This window comes from Apodemus sylvaticus, chromosome 12 (genome assembly GCF_947179515.1).
Source record: "Apodemus sylvaticus chromosome 12, mApoSyl1.1, whole genome shotgun sequence".
NCBI lineage: Eukaryota > Metazoa > Chordata > Mammalia > Rodentia > Muridae > Apodemus > Apodemus sylvaticus.
Genome location: NC_067483.1, coordinates 17450653 through 17475582, shown reverse-complemented (window position 1 = coordinate 17475582; position 24930 = coordinate 17450653). Strand labels below are relative to the sequence as shown.

General features: G+C 41.6%; 1 protein-coding gene across 1 annotated transcript in view; it reads right to left on the bottom strand.

The window, feature by feature from the left end:
* Phlpp1 (PH domain and leucine rich repeat protein phosphatase 1) overlaps positions 1-24930 on the bottom strand; it is a 224839-nt gene that overhangs the window by 80466 nt on the left and 119443 nt on the right. Inside the window, exon 4 of the mRNA XM_052200302.1 lies at positions 6668-6834. Coding sequence (XP_052056262.1) covers positions 6668-6834 — 167 coding nt within the window. The remainder of the gene's footprint in view (positions 1-6667; positions 6835-24930) is intronic.

Here is a 24930-nt window from a genome sequence, read left to right as displayed (position 1 = left end):
CCAACTAAGACCTCAAATACAGGGTGGTTATGTCACAGCCACTGTGATCATGAGGCCAATAGCAGGAAAAGTGACTTCTGCTAGATCCACAAGACTTGGACACAATCAAAGGGAGGCTCAGGGCGGCTCTCTTCCTGCTAACTATGGGCTAGTGACGGAGTCTGCAGGAAAAACAATCACTCTCTTTAGCTGTGTACCCTTGTGGGAGCCCACCAAGTTCCAGTGGACAGTTCCAAATCTGTAGACAAAGATGGCCTTGTTAAATTCAGTTAACACCAATGTAAAAAAGGAAGTTGTAAAGACAGGAATATATGAGAAGGAGTTGTAGGAGACAGGATGTGTGAGAAGGAGTTGTCGGAGTCAGATGTGTGAGAGGAGTTGTGGGAGTCAGATGTGTGAGAAGGAGTTGTGGGAGACAGGGTGTGTGAGAAGGAGTTGTAGGAGACAGGATGTGTGAGAAGGAATTGTGGGAGACAGGATGTGTGAAAAGGAGTTGTAGGAGACAGGATGTGTGAGAAGGAGTTGTAGGAGACAGGATGTGTGAGAAGGAGTTGTGGGAGACAGGATGTGTGAGAAGGAGTTGTAGGAGACAGGATGTGTGAGAAGGAGTTGTAGGAGACAGGATGTGTGAGAAGGAGTTGTAGGAGACCGGATGTGTGAGAAGGAGTTGTAGGAGACCGGATGTGTGAGAAGGAGTTGTGGGAGACAAGATGTGTGAGAAGGAGTTGTAGGAGACCGGATGTGTAAGAAGGAGTTGTGGGAGACAGGATGTGTGAGAAGGAGTTGTGGGAGTCAGATGTGTGAGAGGAGTTGTGGGAGTCAGATGTGTGAGAAGGAGTTGTAGGAGACAGGATGTGTGAGAAGGAGTTGTAGGAGACAGGATGTGTGAGAAGGAATTGTAGGAGACAGGATTGTGAGAAGGAGTTGTGGGAGACAGGATGTGTGAGAAGGAGTTGTAGGAGACAGGATGTGTGAGAAGGAGTTGTGGGAGACAGGATGTGTGAGAAGGAGTTGTGGGAAACAGGATGTGTGAGAAGGAGTTGTGGGAGACAGGATGTGAGAGAAGGAATTGTAGGAGACAGGATGTGTGAGAAGGAGTTGTAGGAGACAGGATGTGTGAGAAGGAGTTGTGGGAGACAGGATGTGTGAGAAGGAGTTGTGGGAGACAGGATGTGTGAGAAGGAGTTGTGGGAGACAGGATGTGTGAGAAGGAATTGTAGGAGACAGGATGTGTGAGAAGGAGTTGTGGGAGACAGGATGTGTGAGAAGGAGTTGTAGGAGACAGGATGTGTGAGAAGGAGTTGTGGGAGACAGGATGTGTGAGAAGGAATTGTGGGAGACAGGATGTGTGAGAAGGAGTTGTGGGAGACAGGATGTGTGAGGAGTTGTGGGAGACAGGATGTGTGAGAAGGAGTTGTGGGAGACAGGATGTGTGAGAAGGAGTTGTGGGAGACAGGATGTGTGAGAAGGAGTTGTGGGAGACAGGATGTGTGAGAAGGAGTTGTGGGAGACAGGATGTGTGAGAAGGAGTTGTGGGAGACAGGATGTGTGAGAAGGAGTTGTGGGAGACAGGATGTGTGAGAAGGAGTTGTGGGAGACAGGATGTGTGAGAAGGAGTTGTGGGAGACAGGATGTGTGAGAAGGAGTTGTGGGAGACAGGATGTGTGAGAAGGAGTTGTGGGAGACAGGATGTGTGAGAAGGAGTTGTGGGAGACAGGATGTGTGAGAAGGAGTTGTGGGAGACAGGATGTGTGAGAAGGAGTTGTGGGAGACAGGGTGTGAGAAGGAGTTGTGGGAGACAGGGTGTGTGAGAAGGAGTTGTGGGAGACAGGATGTGTGAGAAGGAGTTGTGGGAGAGAGGGTGTGTGAGAAGGAGTTGTGGGAGACAGGATGTGTGAGAAGGAGTTGTGGGAGACAGGATGTGTGAGAAGGAGTTGTAGGAGACAGGATGTGTGAGAAGGAGTTGTGGGAGACAGGATGTGTGAGAAGGAGTTGTGGGAGACAGGATGTGTGAGAAGGAGTTGTGTGAGACAGGATTGTGAGAAGGAGTTGTAGGAGACAGGATGTGTGAGAAGGAGTTGTGGGAGACAGGATTGTGAGAAGGAGTTGTGGGAGACAGGATGTGTGAGAAGGAGTTGTAGGAGACAGGATGTGTGAGAAGGAGTTGTGGGAGACAGGATGCAGGAGAAGCAGTTGTGGGAGACAGGATGCAGGAGAAGGAGTTGTGGGAGACAGGATGCAGGAGAAGGAGTTGTGGGAGACCGGATGCAGGAGAAGGAGTTGTGGGAGACAGGATGCAGGAGAAGGAGTTGTGGGAGACAGGATGTGTGAGAAGGAGTTGTAGGAGACAGGATATGTGAGAAGGAGTTGTGGGAGACAGGATGTGTGAGAAGGAGTTGTGGGAGACAGGATTGTGAGAAGGAGTTGTAGGAGACAGGATGTGTGAGAAGGAGGTGTGGGAGACAGGATTGTGAGAAGGAGTTGTAGGAGACAGGATGTGTGAGAAGGAGTTGTGGGAGACAGGATGTGTGAGAAGGAGTTGTGGGAGACAGGATGCAGGAGAAGGAGTTTTGGGAGACAGGATGCAGGAGAAGGAGTTGTGGGAGACAGGATGCAGGAGAAGGAGTTGTGGGAGACAGGATGTGTGAGAAGGAGTTGTGGGAGACAGGATGTGTGAGAAGGAGTTGTGGGAGACAGGATGTGTGAGAAGGAGTTGTGGGAGACAGGATGTGTGAGAAGGAGTTGTGGGAGACAGGATGTGTGAGAAGGAGTTGTGGGAGACAGGATGTGTGAGAAGGAGTTGTGGGAGACAGGATGTGTGAGAAGGAGTTGTGGGAGACAGGATGTGTGAGAAGGAGTTGTGGGAGACAGGATGCAGGAGAAGGAGTTGTGGGAGACAGGATGCAGGAGAAGGAGTTGTGGGAGACAGGATGCAGGAGAAGGAGTTGTGGGAGACAGGATGCAGGAGAAGGAGTTGTGGGAGACAGGATGCAGGAGAAGGAGTTGTGGGAGACAGGATGTGTGACGAGTTGCAGGGAAGATGGAATGTGCAATGGTACAAATGTATGTGAGAATGTATGTAATTATATTCATGTACAACATATACTATACTAAATTTTATAGATGTTATATATATGTATATACACAACAAGCTATACATAAAAAATAGACTTGCTAACCTATATTTTAAAATGCATGCTAGTGATCTTTTCAGTATAAATATGCCTTTCTTAAATAAACATTATAGTTTTAATTCCTGGCATCAATATGTGCTCAAGTGTGTATGTGTTACCAGTGTGTTTGACTATTTCTTACCTGAAAATGTGACCAACGTGATACTATACAATTACTATGCAGTATGGTATTTAAGGATGATTTAATTTGCCTAGCTTGTTTTCTGAAAGGCAAGGTAACAGCAGCCTCACCCGTGTCTCAGACGTCACAGACCAACTCTCTTAGTTACAGCTGCTCTGCCTTAAAACAACAGAGAACAAAACATCTTTTATAGTATAAAATGTGATAACCTTCTACCTTAAATCGAGTAGTTTGAATTGGCTAGTCTATATGGCCTGGGACAAATACTAAGCTGACTGAATACTCCATTTTGCATTTTACAAAAAATTAATGTATGAAAGAAACTGGAAATATGCACTCACTGTATGGATCCATTTATATCATGTACATAAGCAGGTAAGACTGAGTCACTGTCAGAGCCAGGTCAGAGATCATTTTCTGTTAACAACGAGGTTGTGGGGGAGCAGAAAGAGAGGTGTTATGTGCAGTTAACAGTCTATTTCGCAGTATGGTGGTAGTTATATAATGTGAATATTTGGTAGGATCCCACCAGGTTGCATGGGCCTGTTTGTACCCACCCTACATTTTTGTTACATATCAATAGAAAAGACTGTTAAAAATGCCAGATTTTCTACCTAGTTCCATCAAGAGAGTCTAGTCCCTGAAAAAACTAAACCCGATAATTAATATTTCAAAGATATTGGGCATAGAAAAATACTCTGTTCTGTAAAACAGGGAGACTAGGCAGAAATCCACACAGTAAACTCTGAGATTCTGCTCCTCTCCCCTAGTCAGTCTTGGCTCGCATCACTCAGACAGAAGCCAAAGGACTCCTCTCAAGGAAAAGTGACACGCCCTGCAGAAAAGGATGCACTCACTGTCTTGCTACATAGCAGACCAAGCACACAAATACACTGGCTCCCAGAGTGGAGCGGTCTCCACATAAAAGGTGTCAGAAAGCAAAGTGAGTTGTCAGGAAGCCTGCACGAGCTACAGAGGAGAATGCAAAGGAAAAGAAGAGGCAACTGTCAGGCACGGAACTGCTCCTTAGCTGGGAACAACAGTTCCATGCTAACATGTAACATGCTAACAGTTCCATGCTAACATGTAACATGCTAACATGTAACATGCTAACATGGTAACGGTGAATTAGATCAAGATCGATCACAATGTATCAAGAGACTGTGGAAGCAGCAGTGCATGCAGCAGGAAGCCGGAATGGTTGAGACAACAGGAGTTGTCTTAAGGCAGTAAGCCACACACAATGTCCAACATGGCAGGACGTGTGGACGCTTTAGGAAGACTAGAGAAAGCCACACATCCAAGGGACTCCCTCAAACGCAGGACTCAGGCAGAGGAGTGGATTAGAAATTTAGGCTTCTGTTTGTTCCAATTCTTTTTTTAGTAGAATTTTAAAACTCTACATACAACATTATTTTAATGAGGAAGAAATACTTGTTTTTTAAAACACAAAATAAAACAAAATCATGAAATTTATAAAACAAAAAACTGGCTAGCAGTGGTACAACAGCAAGTCATCACTCCACACAGACTCCCAACCCCAGGTATAACTGACAAAAAAGCACAGGGCAGGAAGGGAAGTGTGTGTGTGGTGTGTGTGTGTGTGTGTGTGTGTGTGTGTGTGTGTGTGTGTGTGTGTGTATGCACTGTGCTTGTGTCTGTGTGCCTCTGTGTGTGTGCCTATATGTGTGTGTGCTTCTGTGTCCTTCTATGTGGATGTGCCTCTGTGTGTGTGTGCCTCTGTGTGTGTGTGCACCTGTGTGTGTCTGTGTGCCTGTGTGTGTGCCACTGTGTGGGTGTGCCTCTGGGTGGGAGGGAAGGAGAGAGGGAGAAAGGGAAGGAGGAAAGGACGGAGGGAAGGAGGGAGAGAGGGAGGGAGAGGGGGTGAAGGAAGGCAAGGGGGAGGACTGAGTAGGGAGTGTTCAGGAGTCCGGGCTTGGGGAGATGGGGAAGTAATATTAGGTGTGTCAGGCAGCTTGAAGCCTCTGAAGGGAACAACAGGCAGGGTAAGACCTGCACCCACTGGATTGGGTCTATCTGGATATTCACTTATTTCAAAGATACTCATTCCTGTAGGTGATAAGAAATACATCTTATGTTGGTTTTAATTTTGGCTTACTATAGGACACCTAAGTACAAGAATAGAGAAAATAATGCCGAACAGATTATTTATACTCCCCCTTCTTAAAACTTAACATTTTTTGCTATGTTTACCTCTGTATATTTTCTTCTTAAAAAAGCAAACATTACAGATGGGTGAAAATGCCTTCAAGTCATCTGTAACACCAGCACCTAACCTCCTCTTCCAATCACCACTGACCCAGAGCTGCCTTACTAGTCTAGAGCCCTCGTCCCTCACAAGGCTTTGTTTAGATGACTCTTAATGCCGCTTTCTAGCCTAAGATACCATTTGTCAGAATTAAGTATTACCATAGCTAATTTAAGGTATTAAAGAAGAATGTTCATAACTTTTTGGAAAAACAATTAACTAATCCCTAAAATCTCCCAGGGATCTGGGGACATGGCTGAAGAGAGAAGGGAAATTAGAATGAACTACGGGGACACAAATGGACAGAAATGCTGCAGTGACACTGAGAAACAGGCACACTAATGTTGAAGTTCACTGTTAAAAGGACTGCCTTTTTCACAGTAAATGTGGTTGGATACTTCTCTGGGTGCTAAAGGCAGACATAACCACAGTGGCTGCTCAGCAAGGCTTTCTCTCTAAGCAGGCTGGCTACCTAAGGTACAGACTCAGTGGCTCCTTGGGCACCATGACCAGTATACACTCTACATGCATGGTCACAAGAGGCTACATGTCCCACAGAATCATGCGTGCTCACTGCTCCACAGTGGGAAGGAAGGGACATGGCAACCTCTCAGCCCTAGAGATACACCTAGTCATAACGAGGCAGACTCTCCTGGCTGAGGCACATGGCTCAAGTTCGCATGCTGATATGCAGATGTCAGAGTTTTGGATGTAAACCTTATTTCTTATGTTTCTAAGACATGTGTTTTCATGAGGAAAAAACTGATCCATAAGTTTCCAAACAAGTAATTTATTCTGAATAGACCCTTGAACTCAGAAGAGACACACTAAATACCATGACATTTTCTAATGTAGGGAATGGAGTTTGTTTTCAAAAAGAACTGCTTTTACGTAAATCTACCCAATGGATAACTGCAGGCCATAATTTTAAAGGCAAGAAACCTTAGAGAAAAATTTGGACTGATAGCTGATGCTGTCCTCACTATAAAGCAAAGCTGTGTTATATGACCTTCTGAAGGGACCATTCCCAGCTGGCCCGGTCCCCACCCCTTCTGGGGGGAGCTAGCACCTGTGCAGGCTCACCTTTGCAGCTCACCGAGTCCCCTGGTAGCTGGGAGGCTGGGGTTTTGCCTTAGGAAGTTCTGCTTTAAATTGAGATGAGTAAGGTCTTGGCTGTAGAAGAGGTTGGCAGGCAGGTGCTCAAGGCTGCAGCACGAGAGGTCTACTGAGCTTATGCGCTGGGATGCAACCTGCAGGAAAAAGAAGACGGTTGATTCATTTTTCCTGTGAATTATTGTCTATACATAGAAATGAGACATTCCCTTTTGGGAGCTCAGGAACACCATGAAAGTAGCACTTCCTGTCCAAATACAAAGAGATGAAGTATATATACACTTGGTACCAAGCAGCCTGACTGTAAAGGCTGTACTAGAGCGTGCCTAACGTAACCGAGCACAGGGCTCCGAACAGCACAGATAACTCCTTAGGTTTACTGATGTCTCTAGTCTCTCCTACAGGTGGCCTTAATCCTTAAAAAAAAAAAAAACATAAAAAATAACAATCAAGTAAGAATTATGAACAAACTAACACAAGAGTTTAAAGGAAATACACAATCATGCACTAGACAGAAGACAGGTGTGGTCGGTGCTCATTTCAGTAAGATAATTATACATTGATTATGCTTTGCTTCATGGAGATGCTTTGCACAAAACAAAAATTCTATTGAAATGATTATCCAAATATCCACTGCCTTCCTGGTTGAATAACTCCTACCGAGGTCAAGATCCCAGGGCGACAAACCACAATGCATGGTGGAGAAACAAGGCGGCTGGGTAAGCTCAGGTGTTCCCCAGGAATTACTTAGAATGAAAGTGAAGAGATTTAGCTCACTTCAAATATCTTGGCTCTCTGTCTGATAGCAGATGTTGTAACCATCATAGTTCTAAGTCTTTGCCTAACTTAGTTTTACTTTGCAAAAATAAATGAATAAATGAAGTAACATTTTACTCTTTATCTTTGATCAACCTGATGTACTTTTCTGTTACCAAATTCCAGCCTTTTCCCCCCAACCCAGAAGTAGTAGAACCACCACCTCATCACTGAGCTATGATAAACAGATGGATTATCGATCTCTTCTGACTATCATGTCTATGTAGCAGTATTAAATGGCACCTAGTCTGACCTTCATAGCTCAGAAAAACCATCAATAAACACTGCTATTAGTTTTATTGCTACTGCTACAAAGTAGAATTACTCATAGTTTATATTCACTAATTCCCAAATCTATGCATATTTATCTCTCTAATAAATATGCATAAAACAAGACTCTGCTGAGGTGATACTTGAATTAAAGACAAATTACATTGTACATATGAAGCAGAAAGATGCTGTGCACAAAGGCTCGAATACAGAAGTCTGAGTTGGCATTTTAGCAATTTCAGCTTTCCTTGAATTTACAACATTAAAAAAGAAAACTCAAAAGACAGCCAAATTCCTGATGTAAACCAGAAGGACTTGGGTCTTGTGGAAATGGAATGCTTTATCTTTTCACTAAAACAACCACACTGAGTGTTCACTGTGACCCTCAGACGCTGTGCAGAGAGGAGGGTCAATGGCCCCTCACAAGTCCTTCAGACACCTACACCAGTTTGCCTCTGGCCTACCTAGTACACTGTTCCCTTGGAGACTACTTAGAAGAAAACAAGTTCTATTTTAACAGAAGTCTAACACTGCTCCCTCTGGACAAAGAGAAAACGATTAAACGTCAAGCTGTCCTTGCTCCATTCCTCATTCTGAACTAAACGTTGTTACTGCTGGAAGCAGGAAGAAGTGGGCACAGAACAGGATAAGATCAGCCAGCATGGGCTCATGGGAACCACAGTGCAAACAGGAACATCTAGAATAAGACCACGAATCCAATAAGTAACAGCCCTGGGGCAGAGCAACCCAGGAGACCACAAAGGCTACCACAAGGTTCTCCTATGAACAGACCATATCCTGGACCCAAAACAAAAGAAGTAAATACATCAGCGCAGACCAGCCAAGGTACATCTCATCCAAAAGAGAAAAGAACTGCTCCCAAAGAAGAAACGCTGGACATCCAACGGAGAAGCTGTGCTCCACCTACACAGCTGCTATTAAAACACACATCCTTCCCACAATCCCCATACACAGGCACTATTAATAAGAACGCCACCGGGTACATCTCAGAGCAAGCGGCGTTCTTACCCAGTTTCCTTTCCCAGCATTTGTAAGTTATTGTTATAGAAAGGAAGTGTGGCCCTGAGGAGAGCTGAAGATAGAATACTGAGTTTAATTTCCAACAAACTGCATGCAGTGAAGACTCAGCCCCTGCCTTAACTTCAAGGTTAAATTAAATTGAGCTTTGGGCCACAGCTGTACCAGGCCCGCGGTGTGAACAAGAGCCTGCAGTACTAACCACATCCACCAGGCCAGGGCCTGGACCACTGTTAGAGAAACCAGGAAACCAGGGAGGGAGGAAGAACATCCTCCCAACTCTCAAGAAAATGGTATCACAACTAGAACACAGAAAAGCAGTCCCTACGAGAAATGTAAGCTTAGGTGTGAAAAAGAAACAGTAACAGGTCATGGACACTCCTCCAGAGGAATAGAAAGAACATCTGCTAAGCAAACAGATTCCACAGAAAGGGTGACATCCAGGGGACCTTCATCCCTGACATCATGGCTCTGCCCACTCCAACCCCAAATCCCTTGTCCAACTGAAGAACAGTGATTGCCCAATGAAGAACTGAGGAACATCAATCAAATCAAACTTTAGAAGTCTGTAAGAAAGGTACAATCAATCAACCGATCAATCAATCAATAAATGTAATGAAAATCTGGAAAGTAAAAGAAATAACCCTATGTGGGAAATGCCTACAACCCTTGTTATGGAAGGGACTTTTCAAGGACCTCACAACTGAAATATAAATCTCCCTTTGGCAGAAGCTACTGTAACATACAATATACCAGCAAACACAAGCCACAAAACTGGTGCAGAAGAACAGCATGTAGAAGATGACTTTTCTAGTCATGTGGCTTTGGACAAGTCACTTCATCTCTCCCTCAGTCAGTTTCTTCATCTCTAAAGTGGATCACCTAATACATACCTTATTAATCTCAATATACCCTTCTCATTTTTAAAAAAATGTTTTTAACCTATTTTTATGTGAATAAGTATTCAGCTTACATGTGTCTGCACACCATGAGTGTGCTGGGCTCCCTAAGATTGGACTTACAGACAGCTGTGAGCTTCCATGTAGGACCTGGGAATTGAATCCAGGTCCTCTGGAAGAGCAACAAGTGCTCTTAACCACTGAGCCGCCTCTGCTGCCCAAACCTCTCATTTTTAAAACTCAAGAAAGACTCCACAAGATCACTATACCTAGTCCATATCCCCATCATCTTGAGCAGTTACACAATGTGAATAGATTTCTAATCTGCATTGAAAATTAAAAAACAAACCAGAACTGGAGAGATGGCTCGGCAGTTAAAGAGCCTTCCTTCAATGTTCTTGCAAAAGATCTAAGTTCAGTTTCTCCACCCACACATGGTAGCTCAGACTCCTGTAACTCTACATCCTGAGAATCTGATGTCTCCAGATACTACATTAACACAGACACCCAGACACACACATAGACACAAACAGATGAATAAGTAGCAAGGTTGATTAGAGTGATGAACAAAACCTGCAATATAGTAACATCAATATGAATTCTAACCACCTACTGAAATTGTCAACTTTTTGAATGTCTTGTAAACATATGCAATGGGAAAAGTATATTTAGTTCTCAAAATATTTCCTTCTAAACACTATGGGGTTAAAATATAACAAGAAAATCAAAATTTTCAGGTGACTTAATAGAATTTCATACACTGGACTAAAATGTGGCACTTTTAAACTGTGTCTCTCTACCTTAGGACTCCTCTCAGGCCAAGGCCTCCCTCTTTCTGCCAAGTCCAGCTGGGCTACACAGCTACACCGGAACTCCCGCCTGACCTGCACGTCATGCTTCTTAGCTACCCCTCCCCAATGATGGGCCTATCAATCTCATCATGGTGACAGCTGCTCAGGGGATAATCCTCTTCCTTAGGCAAGGAAAGGTCACAGCAACATTCATGTGACATTTGTTACCCTCTATACTTTAAAGAAGTCAAATCTAGCCTTTTTATGTGCATAGTATGCTCAAATTCAAGCAGAATGACTGAAAGCCTTGGTCAAAGCAACTGAAATAGCACAAAGAATTCTGCACATAAACTCATACTGTGAATGAGTCACTAACTGCTCAGGTCCAACCTTGAAGGTTTAGGAAATGATGTCTCTAGCTAAGGGGACAGACTCTGAGTTCATTAGGTTTTGGGAATGATTCTTAACTTCCGCTTATCTAGTTCTAACACCCCCACCCATCAATGCTTTGGGAAACTATGAGCAGAATATAACTTGTTAATATTTTACAAACATTCTAATATTTTACTTGTTTTAATTTTGTCCTCAGCAGCACCATGTCTGCTTCATGACATGTAATCATTTCTTTCATCAAGCTGTATAAAATGTATTGGCCCCAGAACATTCACGTGGACGTTCAATTACTTGATGCTAATTATCATTTTATAAATTCTGCTTAACAATAGACAGAGAATACCTATAAAGTCAATTACAGGTCTTTTGTGTGAATGTTGCTTTTTTTTTCTTTTTAAGAAAGTCTCATTTTGTCCTAATAAAAGTAGCATTTTAAGATACTAATTTTGGACAAAGAAAATTTTACCTAGAATTTAAATACTTTAATATTCCTTTTCTTTAAAAGGTTCAATGAATTGGAGGCATATGAGGAATAAAGCAGGTAAATTTACCCTTCATTCTAAATTATTAGCAGCTATGACATGTAAAAGCAATGACAGCAATAAAAAAAAAAAAAAAAGCCAGAGACACAGAGAGACAACAGACAAAAATTAGAGATCTGTGCTTGGAGCTGACCCTGTGCCACATCTCCCTGTGCCCAAATCCCACTGGGAGAGAGTTGGTCTCCCAGGAGTGCTGACACACTTGAGAGAATAGGTAAACCTACCTATTCCACTCAAATACCAGACCCAAGAGAAACCTGCCTGGAGCTCTCAGGACACAGGAAGCAAGGAGCAGCCTCGGACAGGAGCCTTCCGGTTTCCATCTGCTCCCTGAGCTGACCCTGTGCCACAGTTCTCCAGAACCAAATTCCTTCCAGAGAGACCTGGTCTCCAAGGAGTGCTGACACAAAGGCTTACAGGAGGGACAAGCCACAGTCAGAGACAGCTAACACCAGAGATAACCAGATGGCAAGAGGCAAGGGCAAGAACATAAGCAACAGAAACCAAGGCTACTTGGCATCATCAGAACCCAGGTCTCCCACCACAGAAAGCCCTGGATAAATGAACACATCAGAAAAGCAAGACTCTGATTTAAAATCACATCTCATGATGATGATAGAGGACTTTAAGAAGAACATAGATAACTCCCTTAAAGAAATACAGGAGAACACAGGTAAATAGGTAGAAGCCCTTAAGAAAGAAACACAAAAAAACCTTAGAGAATTCCAGGAAAACACCACCAAAAAGGTGAAGAAATTGAACAAAACCACCCCAGACCTAAAAATGGAAATAGAAACAATAAAGAAATCACAAAGGGAGACAACAATGGGGATAGAAAACCTAGGAAAGAGATCAGGAGTCATAGATGCAAGCATCACCAATAGAATATAAGAGACAGAAGAAATAATCTCAGGTGCAGAAGATACCATAGAAAACACTGACACAACAATCAAAGGAAATGCAAAATGCAAAACGCTCCTGACCCAAAACATCCAAGAAATCCAGGACACAATGAGAAAACCAAACCTAAGGATAATAGGCCAGTTAATATCTTCAACAAAATTATAGAAGAAAACTTCTATAACTGAAAGAAAGAGATGCCCAAGGACATACAAGAAGCCTACAGAACTCCAAACAGACTGGACCAGAACAGAAATTCCTCCTGTAACATAATAATCAAAACACCAAATGTACTAAACAAAGAAAGAATACTAAAGGCAGTAAGAGAAAAAGGCCAAGTAACATATAAAGGCAGACCTATCAGAATTACACCAGACTTCTCACAAGAGATGATAAAAGCTAGATCCTGGGTAGATGTCATACAGACTCTAAGAGAACACAAATGCCAGCCCAGGCTACTATACCCAGTGAAACTCTCAATTACCATAGATGGAGAAACCAAGATAGTCCATGGCAAATACAAATTTATACAATATCTTTCCACAAATCCAGCCCTTCAAAGGATAATAAATGGAAAACTCTTTAACACAAGAAGGGAAACTACACCCTAGAAAAAGCAAGAAAGTAATCTTCCATCAACAAAACAATAAGAAGACAGTCACATAAACATAACTCCACCTTTAACAACAATAATACCAGGAAGCAACAATCACTTTTCCTTAATGTCTCTCAATATCAACGGACTCAATTCCTCAAAAAAAAGACATAGGCTAAAAGACTAGATGCATTAACAGGACCCAACATTTTTCTGCATACAAGAAACCCACTTCAGTGACAAAAACCATCTCAAAGTAATACGTTGGAAAACAATTTTCTAAACAAATGGTCCTAAGAAACAAGCTAGAGTAGCCATTCTAATATTGAATAAAATCGACTAAAAAAGAAAAAAAAAAAAAAGCAAGAAAAAAAAAAGGATAAAGAAATGTCCCAAGAAGAACTCTCAATCCTGCACATCTATGCTCCAAATGCAAGGGCACCCACATTCATAAAAGAAACTTCGCTAAAGCTCAAATGACACATTGCACCTGACACAATAATAGTGGGAAACTTCCACACCCCACTCTCATCCATGGACAGATCATGGAAACAGAAACTAAACAGAGAAACAGTGAAACTAGCATAAGTTATGGATCAAAGGGATTTACAGAGATCTATTGAACATTTCATCCTAAATCAATAGAATATACCTTCTTCACAGCATCTCACTCTACCTTCTCCAAAACTGACCATATAATTGGTCACAAAACAGGCCTCAACAGATAGAAGAGAATGCAATAATTCTATGTATCCTATCAGATCACCACGAACTACGGCTAGTCTTCAATAACAACAAAAAGAACAAAAAGTCTACATACACATGGAAGTTGAACAACGTTCTATTCAATGATACCTTGGTCAAGGAAGAAATAAAGAAATTAAGGACTTTTTAGAATTTAGTGAAAATGAAGGTACAACATACCCAAACTTAGGGAATACAATGAAAGCAGTGCTAAGAGGAAAACTCATAGCTCTGAGTGCCTCGAAAAAGAAACTCGAGAGAGTATACATTAGCAGCTTAACAGCTCATCTGAAAGCTCTAAAACATAGAGAAGCGAATACACAGAAGAAGAGTAGATGGCAGGAAATAATGAAAATCAGGGATGAACTAAAAAGTACACACAAAAGGAACTATACAAAGAATGAACCAAACCAGGGGCTGGTTGTTTGAGAAAATCAACACGACAGATAAACCCTTAGCCAGACTAACCAGAGGGCACAGAGACAGTATTCAAATTAACAAAACCAAAAATGAAAAGGGAGATATAAATACAGAAACTGAGGAAATTCAAAAAATCATCAAATCTTACTACAAAAGCCTATACTTAAACTGGAAAATCTGGATGAAATGGACAATTTTCTAGACAAATTCCAGGTACCAAAGTTAAATCAGGATCAGATAAACCATCTAAACAGTCCCATAACCCCTAAAGAAATAGCAGTCATTAACAGTCTCCCAACCAAAAAAAGTCCAGGACCAGATGGGTTAGTGCAGAATTGTAACAGATCTTTAAAGAAGACCTAATACCAATTCTCTTCAACCTATTCCACAAAATAGAAACAAAAGGAACACTACTGAATTTGTTCTATGAAGCCACTGTTATGCTGATACCAAAACCACACAAAGACCCAACAAAGAAAGAGAACTTCAGATCAAATTCACTTATGAATACTGATGCAAAAATATTCAATAAAAATTTCAGAAACCAAATCCAAGAACACATCAAAATGATCATCCATCATAATCAAGAAGGCCTTATCCCATGGATGTATGGACTGTTCGATATATAAATATCCATCAAGATAGTCTACTACATAAAGAAACTCAACAAAAAAAAAGAGAAACACATGATCATTTCATTAGATGCTGAAAAAGCATTTGACAAAATTTACCATCCCTACAGGTTAAAAGTCTTGGAAAGATCAGGAATTCAAGGCCCATACCTAAACACAGTAAAAGCAATATACAACAAACCAGTAGCCAACGTCAAACTAAATGGAGAGAAACTTGAAGCAATCTCACTAAAATCAGGGACTATACAAGGCTGCCCATTCTCTCCCTATATATTCAATATAGTACTTGAAGTTTTAGCTAGAGCAATTAGACAACAAAAGCAGTTCAATGGGATATAAGCTGGGAAAAAGAGGAAGTCAAAATGTCACTATTTACAGATGATATGATAGTATACTTAAGTGACCCCCAAAACTCAGCAAAGTGGCTGGATATAAAATTAACTCAAAAAATCAGTAGCCTTCCTATTCTCAAAGGATAAACGGACTGAGAAACAAATTAGGGAAATGACACCCTTCACAGTAGTCACAAACAATATAAAGTATCTTGGTGTGAGTCTAACTAAACAAGTGAAAGATCTATATGACAAGAACTTCAAGTCTCTGAAAAAAGGAATCAAAGAAGATATAAGAAGATATCTTCTTTACTGATGGAAAGATTTCCCATGCTCATGGATTGGCGGGATTAATATAGTAAAAATGGCCATCTTGCAGAGAACGATCTACAGATTTAATGAAATCCCCATCAAAATTACAAATCAATTTTTTATAGAGTTAGAAAGAGCAATCTGCAAATTCATTTGTAGTAACAAAAAAACCTAGGATAGCAAAAATTATTCTCAATAGTGAAAGAACTTTTGGGGGAATCACTATCCCTGACCTTAAGCTATACTACAAAGCAATAATGATTTAAAAAAAAAAAAACCTGCATGGCATTAGTACAGTGACAGGCAAGTAGATCAATGGAACAGAACTGAAGACCCAGAAATGAATCCATACACCCATGGTCACTTTATCTTTGACAAAGAAGCTAAAACCATCCAGTGGGAAAAAAGATTGCCCTTTCAACAAATGGTGAAGGTTCAACTGGTGGTCAACAAGTAGAAGAATGCAAATTGATTGATTCTTATCTCCCTGTACAAAGCTCAAGCCCAAGTGGATCAAGAACCTCAACATAAAACCAGATACACTGAATCTAATAGAAGAGAAAAGCCTTGAACACATAGGCACAGGGGAAAAGTTCCTGAGCAGAACATCAACAGCTTAAGCTCTAAGATCAACAATAAAGAAATGGAACCTCATAAAATTGCAAAGCTTCTGTAAGGCAAAGGACACTGTCAATAGGACAAAATAACAGCCAACAGATTGGGATCTTTACCAACTTTACATCCAATAGAGGGCTCTTATCCAATATATACAAATAACTCAAGAAGTTATACTCCAGAGAACCAAATAACCCTATTAAAAATGGCGAACAGAGCTGAACAGAGAATTCTAACTGAGGAATATCGAATAGCCAAGAAGCACCTAAAGAAATGTTCAACATCCTTAGTTATCAGGGAAATGTAAACCAAAACAACTCTGAAATTCTACCTCACACCAGTCAGAATGGCTAAGATCAAAAACTCAGGAGACAGCAGAGTCTGGAGAGGATGTGGAGAAAGAGGAACACCTCTCCATTGCTTGTGGGATTGGAGGCTGGTACTACTCTGGAAATCAGTCTGGCAGTTCCTCAGAAAATTGGAATAGTACTACCTGAGGACCCAGCTATACTACTCATGGGCATATACCCAGAAGATGCTCCAACATGTAATAAGGACACATGCTCCACTATGTTCAGCAGTCATATTTATAATAGTTAGAATCTGGAAAGAACCTAGATGTCCTTCAACAGAGGAATGGATACTGAAAATGTGCTACATTTATACAATGGATTACTACTCAGCTATTAAAAACAATGACTTCGAAATTCTTAGGCAAATGGATGGATCTCTAAAATATCATCCTGAGTGAGGTAACTCAGTCCCAAAAGAACACACATGGTATATACTCACTGACAAATGGATATCAGCCAAAGAGTGTGGAATACCCATGATACAACTCATGGAGTACATGAAACTCAAGAGGAAGGAAGACCAAAGAGTGGATGCTTCAGTCCTACTTAGAAGGGGAACAAAATAATCAAGGGAAGTAGAGGGTGGAAGAGACTTGGGAGGAAGAGAAGACTGGAAGGGGGGAAAAGAGGGAGAAGAATCAGGTGTGGGAAGAGATGGAGTAGATGCAGAGAGGGTCAGGAAATTGAACAGAGGTTGTGTAGCAATGTTGGATGAGGAACTGGGGATAGCAATCAGAAAGTCACAGATGCCAGGAAGCGAGAGCCTCCTAGGACTCCACAGGGAGTCCTTGTGACATTTGCTGAAATACCCCACAAAGGGGAGGGAGAACCTGTCTAGACCATATCCAGGAGTTAGGCATGCCCCCCACCCCTGTTGAAGGATGGGTCTGCCTACCTATCTCAAAGATTTTAACCCAGAATTGCTCCTGTCTAAAGGAAATACAGGAACAAAGAGAGCAGAAACTGAAGGAAAGGCCATGCAGAGACTGCCCTACCTAGGGATTGATCCCACATGCAGACACCAAAACCCAGACACTATTGCTAATGCCATGAAATCCTTGCTGACAGGAGCCTGATATAGTTGTTTCCTGAGAGGCTCTGTCAGATCCTGACCAATACAGATGCAGATGCTCACAGCTAACCATCACTGGGACCCCAATGGAGGATTTAGGGGAATGACTGAAGGAGCTGAAGGAGTCTTATCTGGCATCAATGGGAGGGGAGGCCCTTGTCCTGTGAAAGCTTGATGCCCCAGTGTAGTGGAATGCTAGGGTGGATGGGTGGGTATGGGAGCACCTTCATAGAAGCAGTGTAAGTGGGGAATGGTATAGGTGGTTTGCAGAGGGGAAACCGGGAAAGGGGATAACATTTGAAATGTAAATAAATAAAATATCCAATTAAAAAAAATTAGAGAGGACCTAGAGGAGTAAGAACACAGAGTGATGCAGTCATCATGAATTTAGGAGGATAAGCCTAAGGTGTAGAAAGGAAACAAAATGTCTAGGTAATTGTTCAAACCCCAGGTTACAGCAATCTAGAAAAGGCAAAAAAGAGAAATAGCCAGGCATTATAGCTGTCTGCCAGGGGAAAGGAGTAGATGTGGGTGAAAAGGAGGTATCTTCATGCTACCAGCTAACCTGGGAGAATAGCTCCATAGTCACTCCTCATCTGTCCTTTGAAAGCCAGCACCAGACTAGTTGGCCACATGGGGACACAGTGAGAGCACATGCAGAGCACAGGTCACACCTGAGACAGCCATGCCAACAAGACCACGCAGATGCACCTGCCCAGTGAGCTCACTGTGCAGCCTAACTTGAACATGTAAACCTGCTTCCTCAGGCTTCCAGAGTCAGAAGCACCTGAGCGGGGCCAGCCTTCCAAAATCACCAAAGGTGTCAACGGTTACTCCCCCACCCTAGTCCCTGCACATAAAACTCATTGTGCTTTCAATAGGAATAAAAAGCAGACACCATCTTGGGTGGAGATCAGATCTGAGTTCAAAGTCCATTCCTTATTTTGTTATTAGTATAATATGTCATTAGCTGAGTACAGTCTCACTGCCTCAAGGACAGCAAGCACCTTGTAGATAAGGAGGAACAAACCGCTAGGTATAAAAATTAACCTCAGCCGGGCAGTGGTGGCGCACACCTGTAATCCCAGCACTCTGGGAGGCAGAGGCAGAGGCAGGCAGATTTTTGAGTTCGAGGCCAGCCTGGTCTACAGAGTGAGTTCCAGGACAGCCAGGGCTACACAGAGAAACCCTATCTCGAAAAAACCAAATCCAAAAAAACAAAAAACAAAACAAAACAAAAAAACCCTAAATATTAACCTCATACTCTAAATTTTGATTCATGTTTATATGTGTGCATATATATACATGCACACAAACAAATACACATATACAAATTCAAACAATTGAACTAATGCAAAGAAGCTACTAGCTTTGTAGTTAGAACATTGAAAACCAAAAAGGAAAAGATGTAAGTTCCAGGTTTCCTACACAAAGACTACCTGTTGAGTATACAGTTCACAGATTCGTTTTTAAATCATTTCATTATTTATTTCCTAAAATTATTAATCAGACCAATGAAGAGACTCTAGCCCTTCATAATAATCAGAATGCAATGCTCTAGGCTAAAAACAATGGAACTCCTAAACATAAACAAGCATAAAATGGGAGATAAGTTTTTAAGAATACATATCTGCTTTAGTCTAAGCCCTTAAACTAAAATCACCCCACTACAAAACTAATGACTAAGGTCAGGTGTGGTAGTACATGCCTTTAATTCTAGCACTTAGGAGGCAGAGCCAGGCAGATTTCTTTGTGTTTGAGGACAGCCTCTCTGTAATACCTCCCAGGCCAATCAGGGCTACATAGTGAACTCCTGTCCCAAAACAATCAAATAAACCCAGTGTTAGCGCGCGCGCGCGCACACACACACACACACACACAGGAACATAAACATGTGTACACGTGTATACTTATATAACCAGATGCAAACATCTGGTTAAAAATTCAATGTTCTTGATATAACAATATTTGATCTATTTGACCAATTTTCAAGAATCAGATAATAGTTCCTGCAACACTAGCATCAATTTAACCTGTACTGGGAACTCATGGGGTATCTATCTCATGTGCTTTAGGGCGTGCTATTCAACAAAGATATGGAGTGGTTGATCATATGTCTTCAAGCTACACATGTCAACATAGTGCTTGGAAGCCACCTTTTAATACAGCACTGAATAACCTGGATGCTGCTGAGAACTGTATTGTGGCGCACAGTTCTGCTAGTGAATCTTGAGTAAGTGTAAACTGCAGTTTTAGTCCCTTCAGTCCACCTTTGTAAAACAATGAAAGTAGAAACAAAAAGCAGAAGCAGGAAAACATACCACATACAGCAGTGCAAGCACTCCATACCTCCATTCCTTTCTCTACACTGTGATGACATCAGCTCAGGAGATACTACAGTGTTGTGAAGCCAGCCCTCATGAATGCTGTGAGACCCACACATTAGCTCTCAGTTGTTACTGTGCCTCATAAGGTTGCTAGAAATTAGAACAGCCTGCCACATGATAACCAGTAAAGGGTTAGTCCTTAGTGTGAACTATGCAGAATATTTTTGTTTTTTGGTTTTTTTTTGGGGGGGGGGTTGGCTTTTTTTTCCGAGACAGGGTTTCTCTGTGTAGCCCTGGCTGTCCTAGAACTCACTTTGTAAACCAGGCTGGCCTTGAACTCAGAAATATACCTGCCTCAGCCTCCCAAGTGCTGGGATCAAAGGCGTGTGCCACCACCACCCGGCTGCAGATTATTTTAATATCAACTAACTGCAGTTTGTAATTAACAGAATAAACCTATTAACAACTTGAAGGAAAATCCAGAAGAACTTTTATGGTTTTTGTATTGGCCTTACCACACTGGGTAAGTAATTACTTGGTACCTAATGTCTAAGGCTAGAAAACAAATTGTCACAAACTGTGGTGCTCACATGGTGTCACTGCATCAGTCAGCACACCAGATAACACCAGAAGGAAAGCTGCTACACAGGGAACCTGAGGAACGGGTGACTGAGGAAGCACAGAGATGCTTCTCCTGAAAGCACACTGCTAACAAAAGGATAAGTCTACACAAGGACACATAGACATGGTAATGTTATACTCAGAAGTTAGCAGAGGAAGTTGAATTATCTTGTTACTCCAGCAAGCAAAGCAGGAGTCAGTATCACAGGAATCAAGATCCCAGTTCACTTATAAGAAAATAACTGCCACATCAGACCCTAAAAAAATCTGAAACACTACAGACAGTGGTTCTCGGCCTCCGAATGCTGGGATCCTTTAATGAAATGGCTCATGCCTTGGTGACTGACCAACCATGGATCATTTTCATTGCTACTTCATAACTGTAATTTTGCTACTGTTATGAATCATAATGTAAGTATTTTACACACAAGATCTGACATTTGGCCCATGTGAAAGGGTTTTTCACTACACGTGCACACACACACACACACGAAGGGATCACAACACAGAGTGGGGATGCAGAAATAAGTCTATAAGGCCTTTTTTAAAAAAAAATCTTACATTCTAAGTCTGTGAATTTATCGCTATTTAAAATGGGTAGAATTCAAAGTCAAAGAAAGTTGGCAAATAAATTGCCAAATAATTATGAGAACAATTACTTTCAAGAATTATAATTAATATCACCTCCTCAGCAACTACAAGAGACCTTCACAATGCTAAAAAACATGCTGTGGCTTTAAACTGTAGCCTTAATTTCTCCCCTTGAAAGTCAGAATGTATTTTATTAAAGATAATATTATACAGACAGAATCTACAAGATTTTAAAGTATTAATTATAGCTGTACAGATCCCCAACCAGCCTTTAATAATTCCAGGGGAAACTGTTTAAAGAGCTTCACCAGTTACAAAGGTACGAGCGTCATGGAGCCTAGAAGAGCAGGACCTGGTGCACAGCAAGTAAAAGATGCTCATCTTTCTTCCCTCCAGCTTCACTGCCCTGGTAGGCAGGAGTAGCAGTGGGGCTCCTCCCAACATGCTGGAGAGAAGAGAAGGAAGGAAAGTAGAGGGGAAAGTAAGGAAAGCAGTGGGGTTGAAACAGTAATGATCTGAACATACACACAGGTGCATCAGACACTTCTACAGCTATGAGGCAGTAAACAAATGAGATACTTGGCTATTTGTATAAGACTTTGGAGAAAATAAAATTAAGTGATTTTAAGTTGAAATATCTTATGGTGAAATGAAAAGCCTCCTTCCAGAACAACAGTCACAAGGAATAACAAAGGTGTCTCCACAAAGGTGGGAACAGAACCTAAAGCATGGCTGGGACTCTAAGGGGATTAGTGTACTGATTTACACACTTAATCAGCTTTCTGTATAACAAAATAAATTTATACAACCTAAAACACTTCATTTTCTGCCTGAATTCAGAGTAGAATTTGTAAGTTATCAAAATACTTATTCATAATTAGTAAAAATTCCAATATGGCATTTTTTTTTTTGCTATACTAAAACCCATGCTACAAATCTACCTCAATTATTTAGAAAATCATAGTTAAGTCTCCACAAGAGAGTAAAATGGAACTAGAAAAAAACAGTGGACACAGGTACACACTCCTTGCAATAATGTCCTTTTTACCCTTCTCAGGCCGCATAGCCATCACAGGACTAATCCGTATGCTCATGCTTTAGCTTCTAGATAGATGTTTCTTCCACACTGCTCAGACAGGGTCATAACCAATAGTTTACCCAGGTTCACCTTTCTACACCATTATCCTCTATGTGGAATAGATAACTCCTCCTGATTGTTGTGATGTTGGGAAATGTATGAGAATGGGCCCCATCAGCTCAAAGGGTTGAATACTTGGTCTCCAGTGGGTGGAACTGTTTAGGAAGGATTAGGAGGTGTGGACTTGGTGTATCATGGGGATGCTCTTTGAAGTTTCAAGATATTGATACCATTTCCAGGTTGTGTGTCTCTCCCATCCCCCACCCCCATACTCCCTGTCTTTCTGGCTCATGGGTGGCAATCCAGATGTGACTACTCATCTGTTTCTATTCTCCATCAGCATGAACTCTAACCTCCTGACCAATAACTCAGACTAAATGCTCTGAATTATAAATTACTTTGGTCATGGTGTTTTATCACAGTGATAGAAAAAGTAATAAGACAGAACTAGGTTGCCAGGGAGTAATATCTGGGCCATTGCTGAGACAGAACTGACCATGGCTTTTTTTTTTGTTATTTTGATTTGGTTTTTTGGTTTGTTTGTTTCTTTTGGTGGTGTTACTGTTTGTTTTTGAGGAGCATAGAATTGGGACTTTAGACTAGGAAGTCAGTTGAACACTGTACACAGGGACTAATGGTGACAGAGGTTGGAGACAGAGGTGCTAAGAGAAGTATGAATATAGGGTCAGCCAAAGACATTTCAGAAAAGTGATTTTAGCAGCTTGGCTAGGGACCATTCTTATGGTATTTTGGCAAAGAATGTGGCTCTTCTTTGCCCTTGTCCGAAATGTGTGTGAAGATAAATTGAAAAGTAATAGACTAATTTTCTTGGAGGGGATTATAAAACAGCCTAATATTGACTCTGTCGTATGGTTAGTAGTAATCACTCTAATGCAGCTCAATAATGAAAAAAATCAAGTGGGGTAAGAAGAAATACAAAATGTATATGGTTTTGAAAGAACACCACTAGGGAATTTGAACTTGGAAGAAAGGCTTGTGCTGAAAGAGATGGGAAAGATTAAAGAGAGACCTGATCTAAAACAGAATAAAGGGAGCGGTGCCCTCAGGGCAAGACCCCACTTTCTAAAGGGGAAGTCCTGAGGAAAAGCATCAAAGTAAGAAAACCTTCTGTAAACGCTCCATCCCAAGAAGGCAGATTTGGCCATGGTTCTGGCTTTAGAGTCATAAGGATACAAGAAAAAAGGGGTTGTTGAATATTCCTCTGAAGTTAAAGAGTCCCCAAGGCCAGGGGTGTCCCTGATAATTCACTGCATGAAACTGTGAAAGTGAAGGCTGGATTGTGTCAAAGACTCCAAGATGTGGAGATGCCATAGTTGTTGGGCATCTTTTAAAGAGAGCTGAATACAAGGACAAAGGCAGCCAAAGAGAGAAGCAGATTGTAGGCGGCAAAGCTGGAAGGGAAGAGTCTTCAAAGACCTTGGCTAGCAGACACAGGGCTGCTGCATTTGGAGTTTGCTCTGCTAGGTTTCTATCTTGCTTTGGTGGGTTATTTATTCATTATGCCCCCTTTCCCTGTTTTTGGAATGGCTATGTATATCCTGTGCCGTTATCTGTTGGAAGTACGTAATTTGCTGTTTTAAATTTTGATTTTACAGGGTACTATGATTAAAAGCCTGGAGTATCAGAAGAGACTTTGGACTTTTTAAACTATATTGGATCAAATGCGTCTTGTATTAGGATATAGCTACAAGCCAATAGGGGCTAAGTAATGGGATACAATGGTTTGAATAGGAATAGTGGTTCCGCAGAGACTAGGGTATTTGAATACTTGGTCCCCAGTGAGTAGAACTGTTTAAAAAGAATCAGGAGGTATAGGTTTGTTGGGAAAGGTATGTCACTGGGTGCTGGCTTTGAGGTTTTAAAAGAGCCACTTCATTCCCAGTCTGTCTGCCTGCCTCCTGGGTGGCAATCAAGCTATGAACACTCAGCTGTTCCTCTGCTCCACCATCATGGACTTTAACCCTTGGAGACCGGAAGCCAGATTAAATTCTTTATTTTAGAAATTGTCTCAGTTATGGTGTTTTATCACAGTAACGGAAAAGACATTGTTCGAGATTTCTTTGGATACTGCCCTCATTTATCTTCCTATGCCCCAACATCTCCTATTCGATTTCTAATATTTCCCAATTATCACTATGGAATTGGTACAAAAGCAGGTTTTGAAGACATAAGCAGATTTCTACATCTGCAGACCCTAACATCCACTTCTGATTCTACAAGCCTGGTGACTTGCCCTTGGTCAAAAGACCCTGCATTAATTAAAGAATGAGTATGAAATGTAAATTGAGAGTTTCCAGAAATTTCCTAGGTTCTTCAGAAGACCAATTCTAGCAAGCCTTCTTACTTGGCATTAGAAACCAAGAGTAGAATCCTCCGGAAGTGACGTGCCCAGTTTTCTGAGGAACCGCCAGACTGATTTCCAGAGTGGTTGTACCAATTTGCAACCCCACCAGCAGTGGAGGAATGTTCTTCTTTCTCCACATCCTCGCCAACACCTGCTGTCTCCTGAATTTTTAATCTTAGCCATTCTGACTAGTGTAAGGTGAAATCTCAGGGTTGTTTTGATTTGCATTTCCCTAATGACTAATGAAGTCGAGCACTTTTTAAGATGCTTCTCAGACATCCAAAGTTCTTCAAGTGAAAATTGTTTGTTTAGCTCTGTACCCCATTTTTAATAGGGTTATTTGGTTTTCTGGGGTCTAACTTCTTGAGTTCTTTGTATATATTGGATATTAGTCCTCTATCCACTCCTGGGCATATACCCAGAGGATTCCCCAGCAAGTAATAAGGATACATGCTCCACTATGTTCA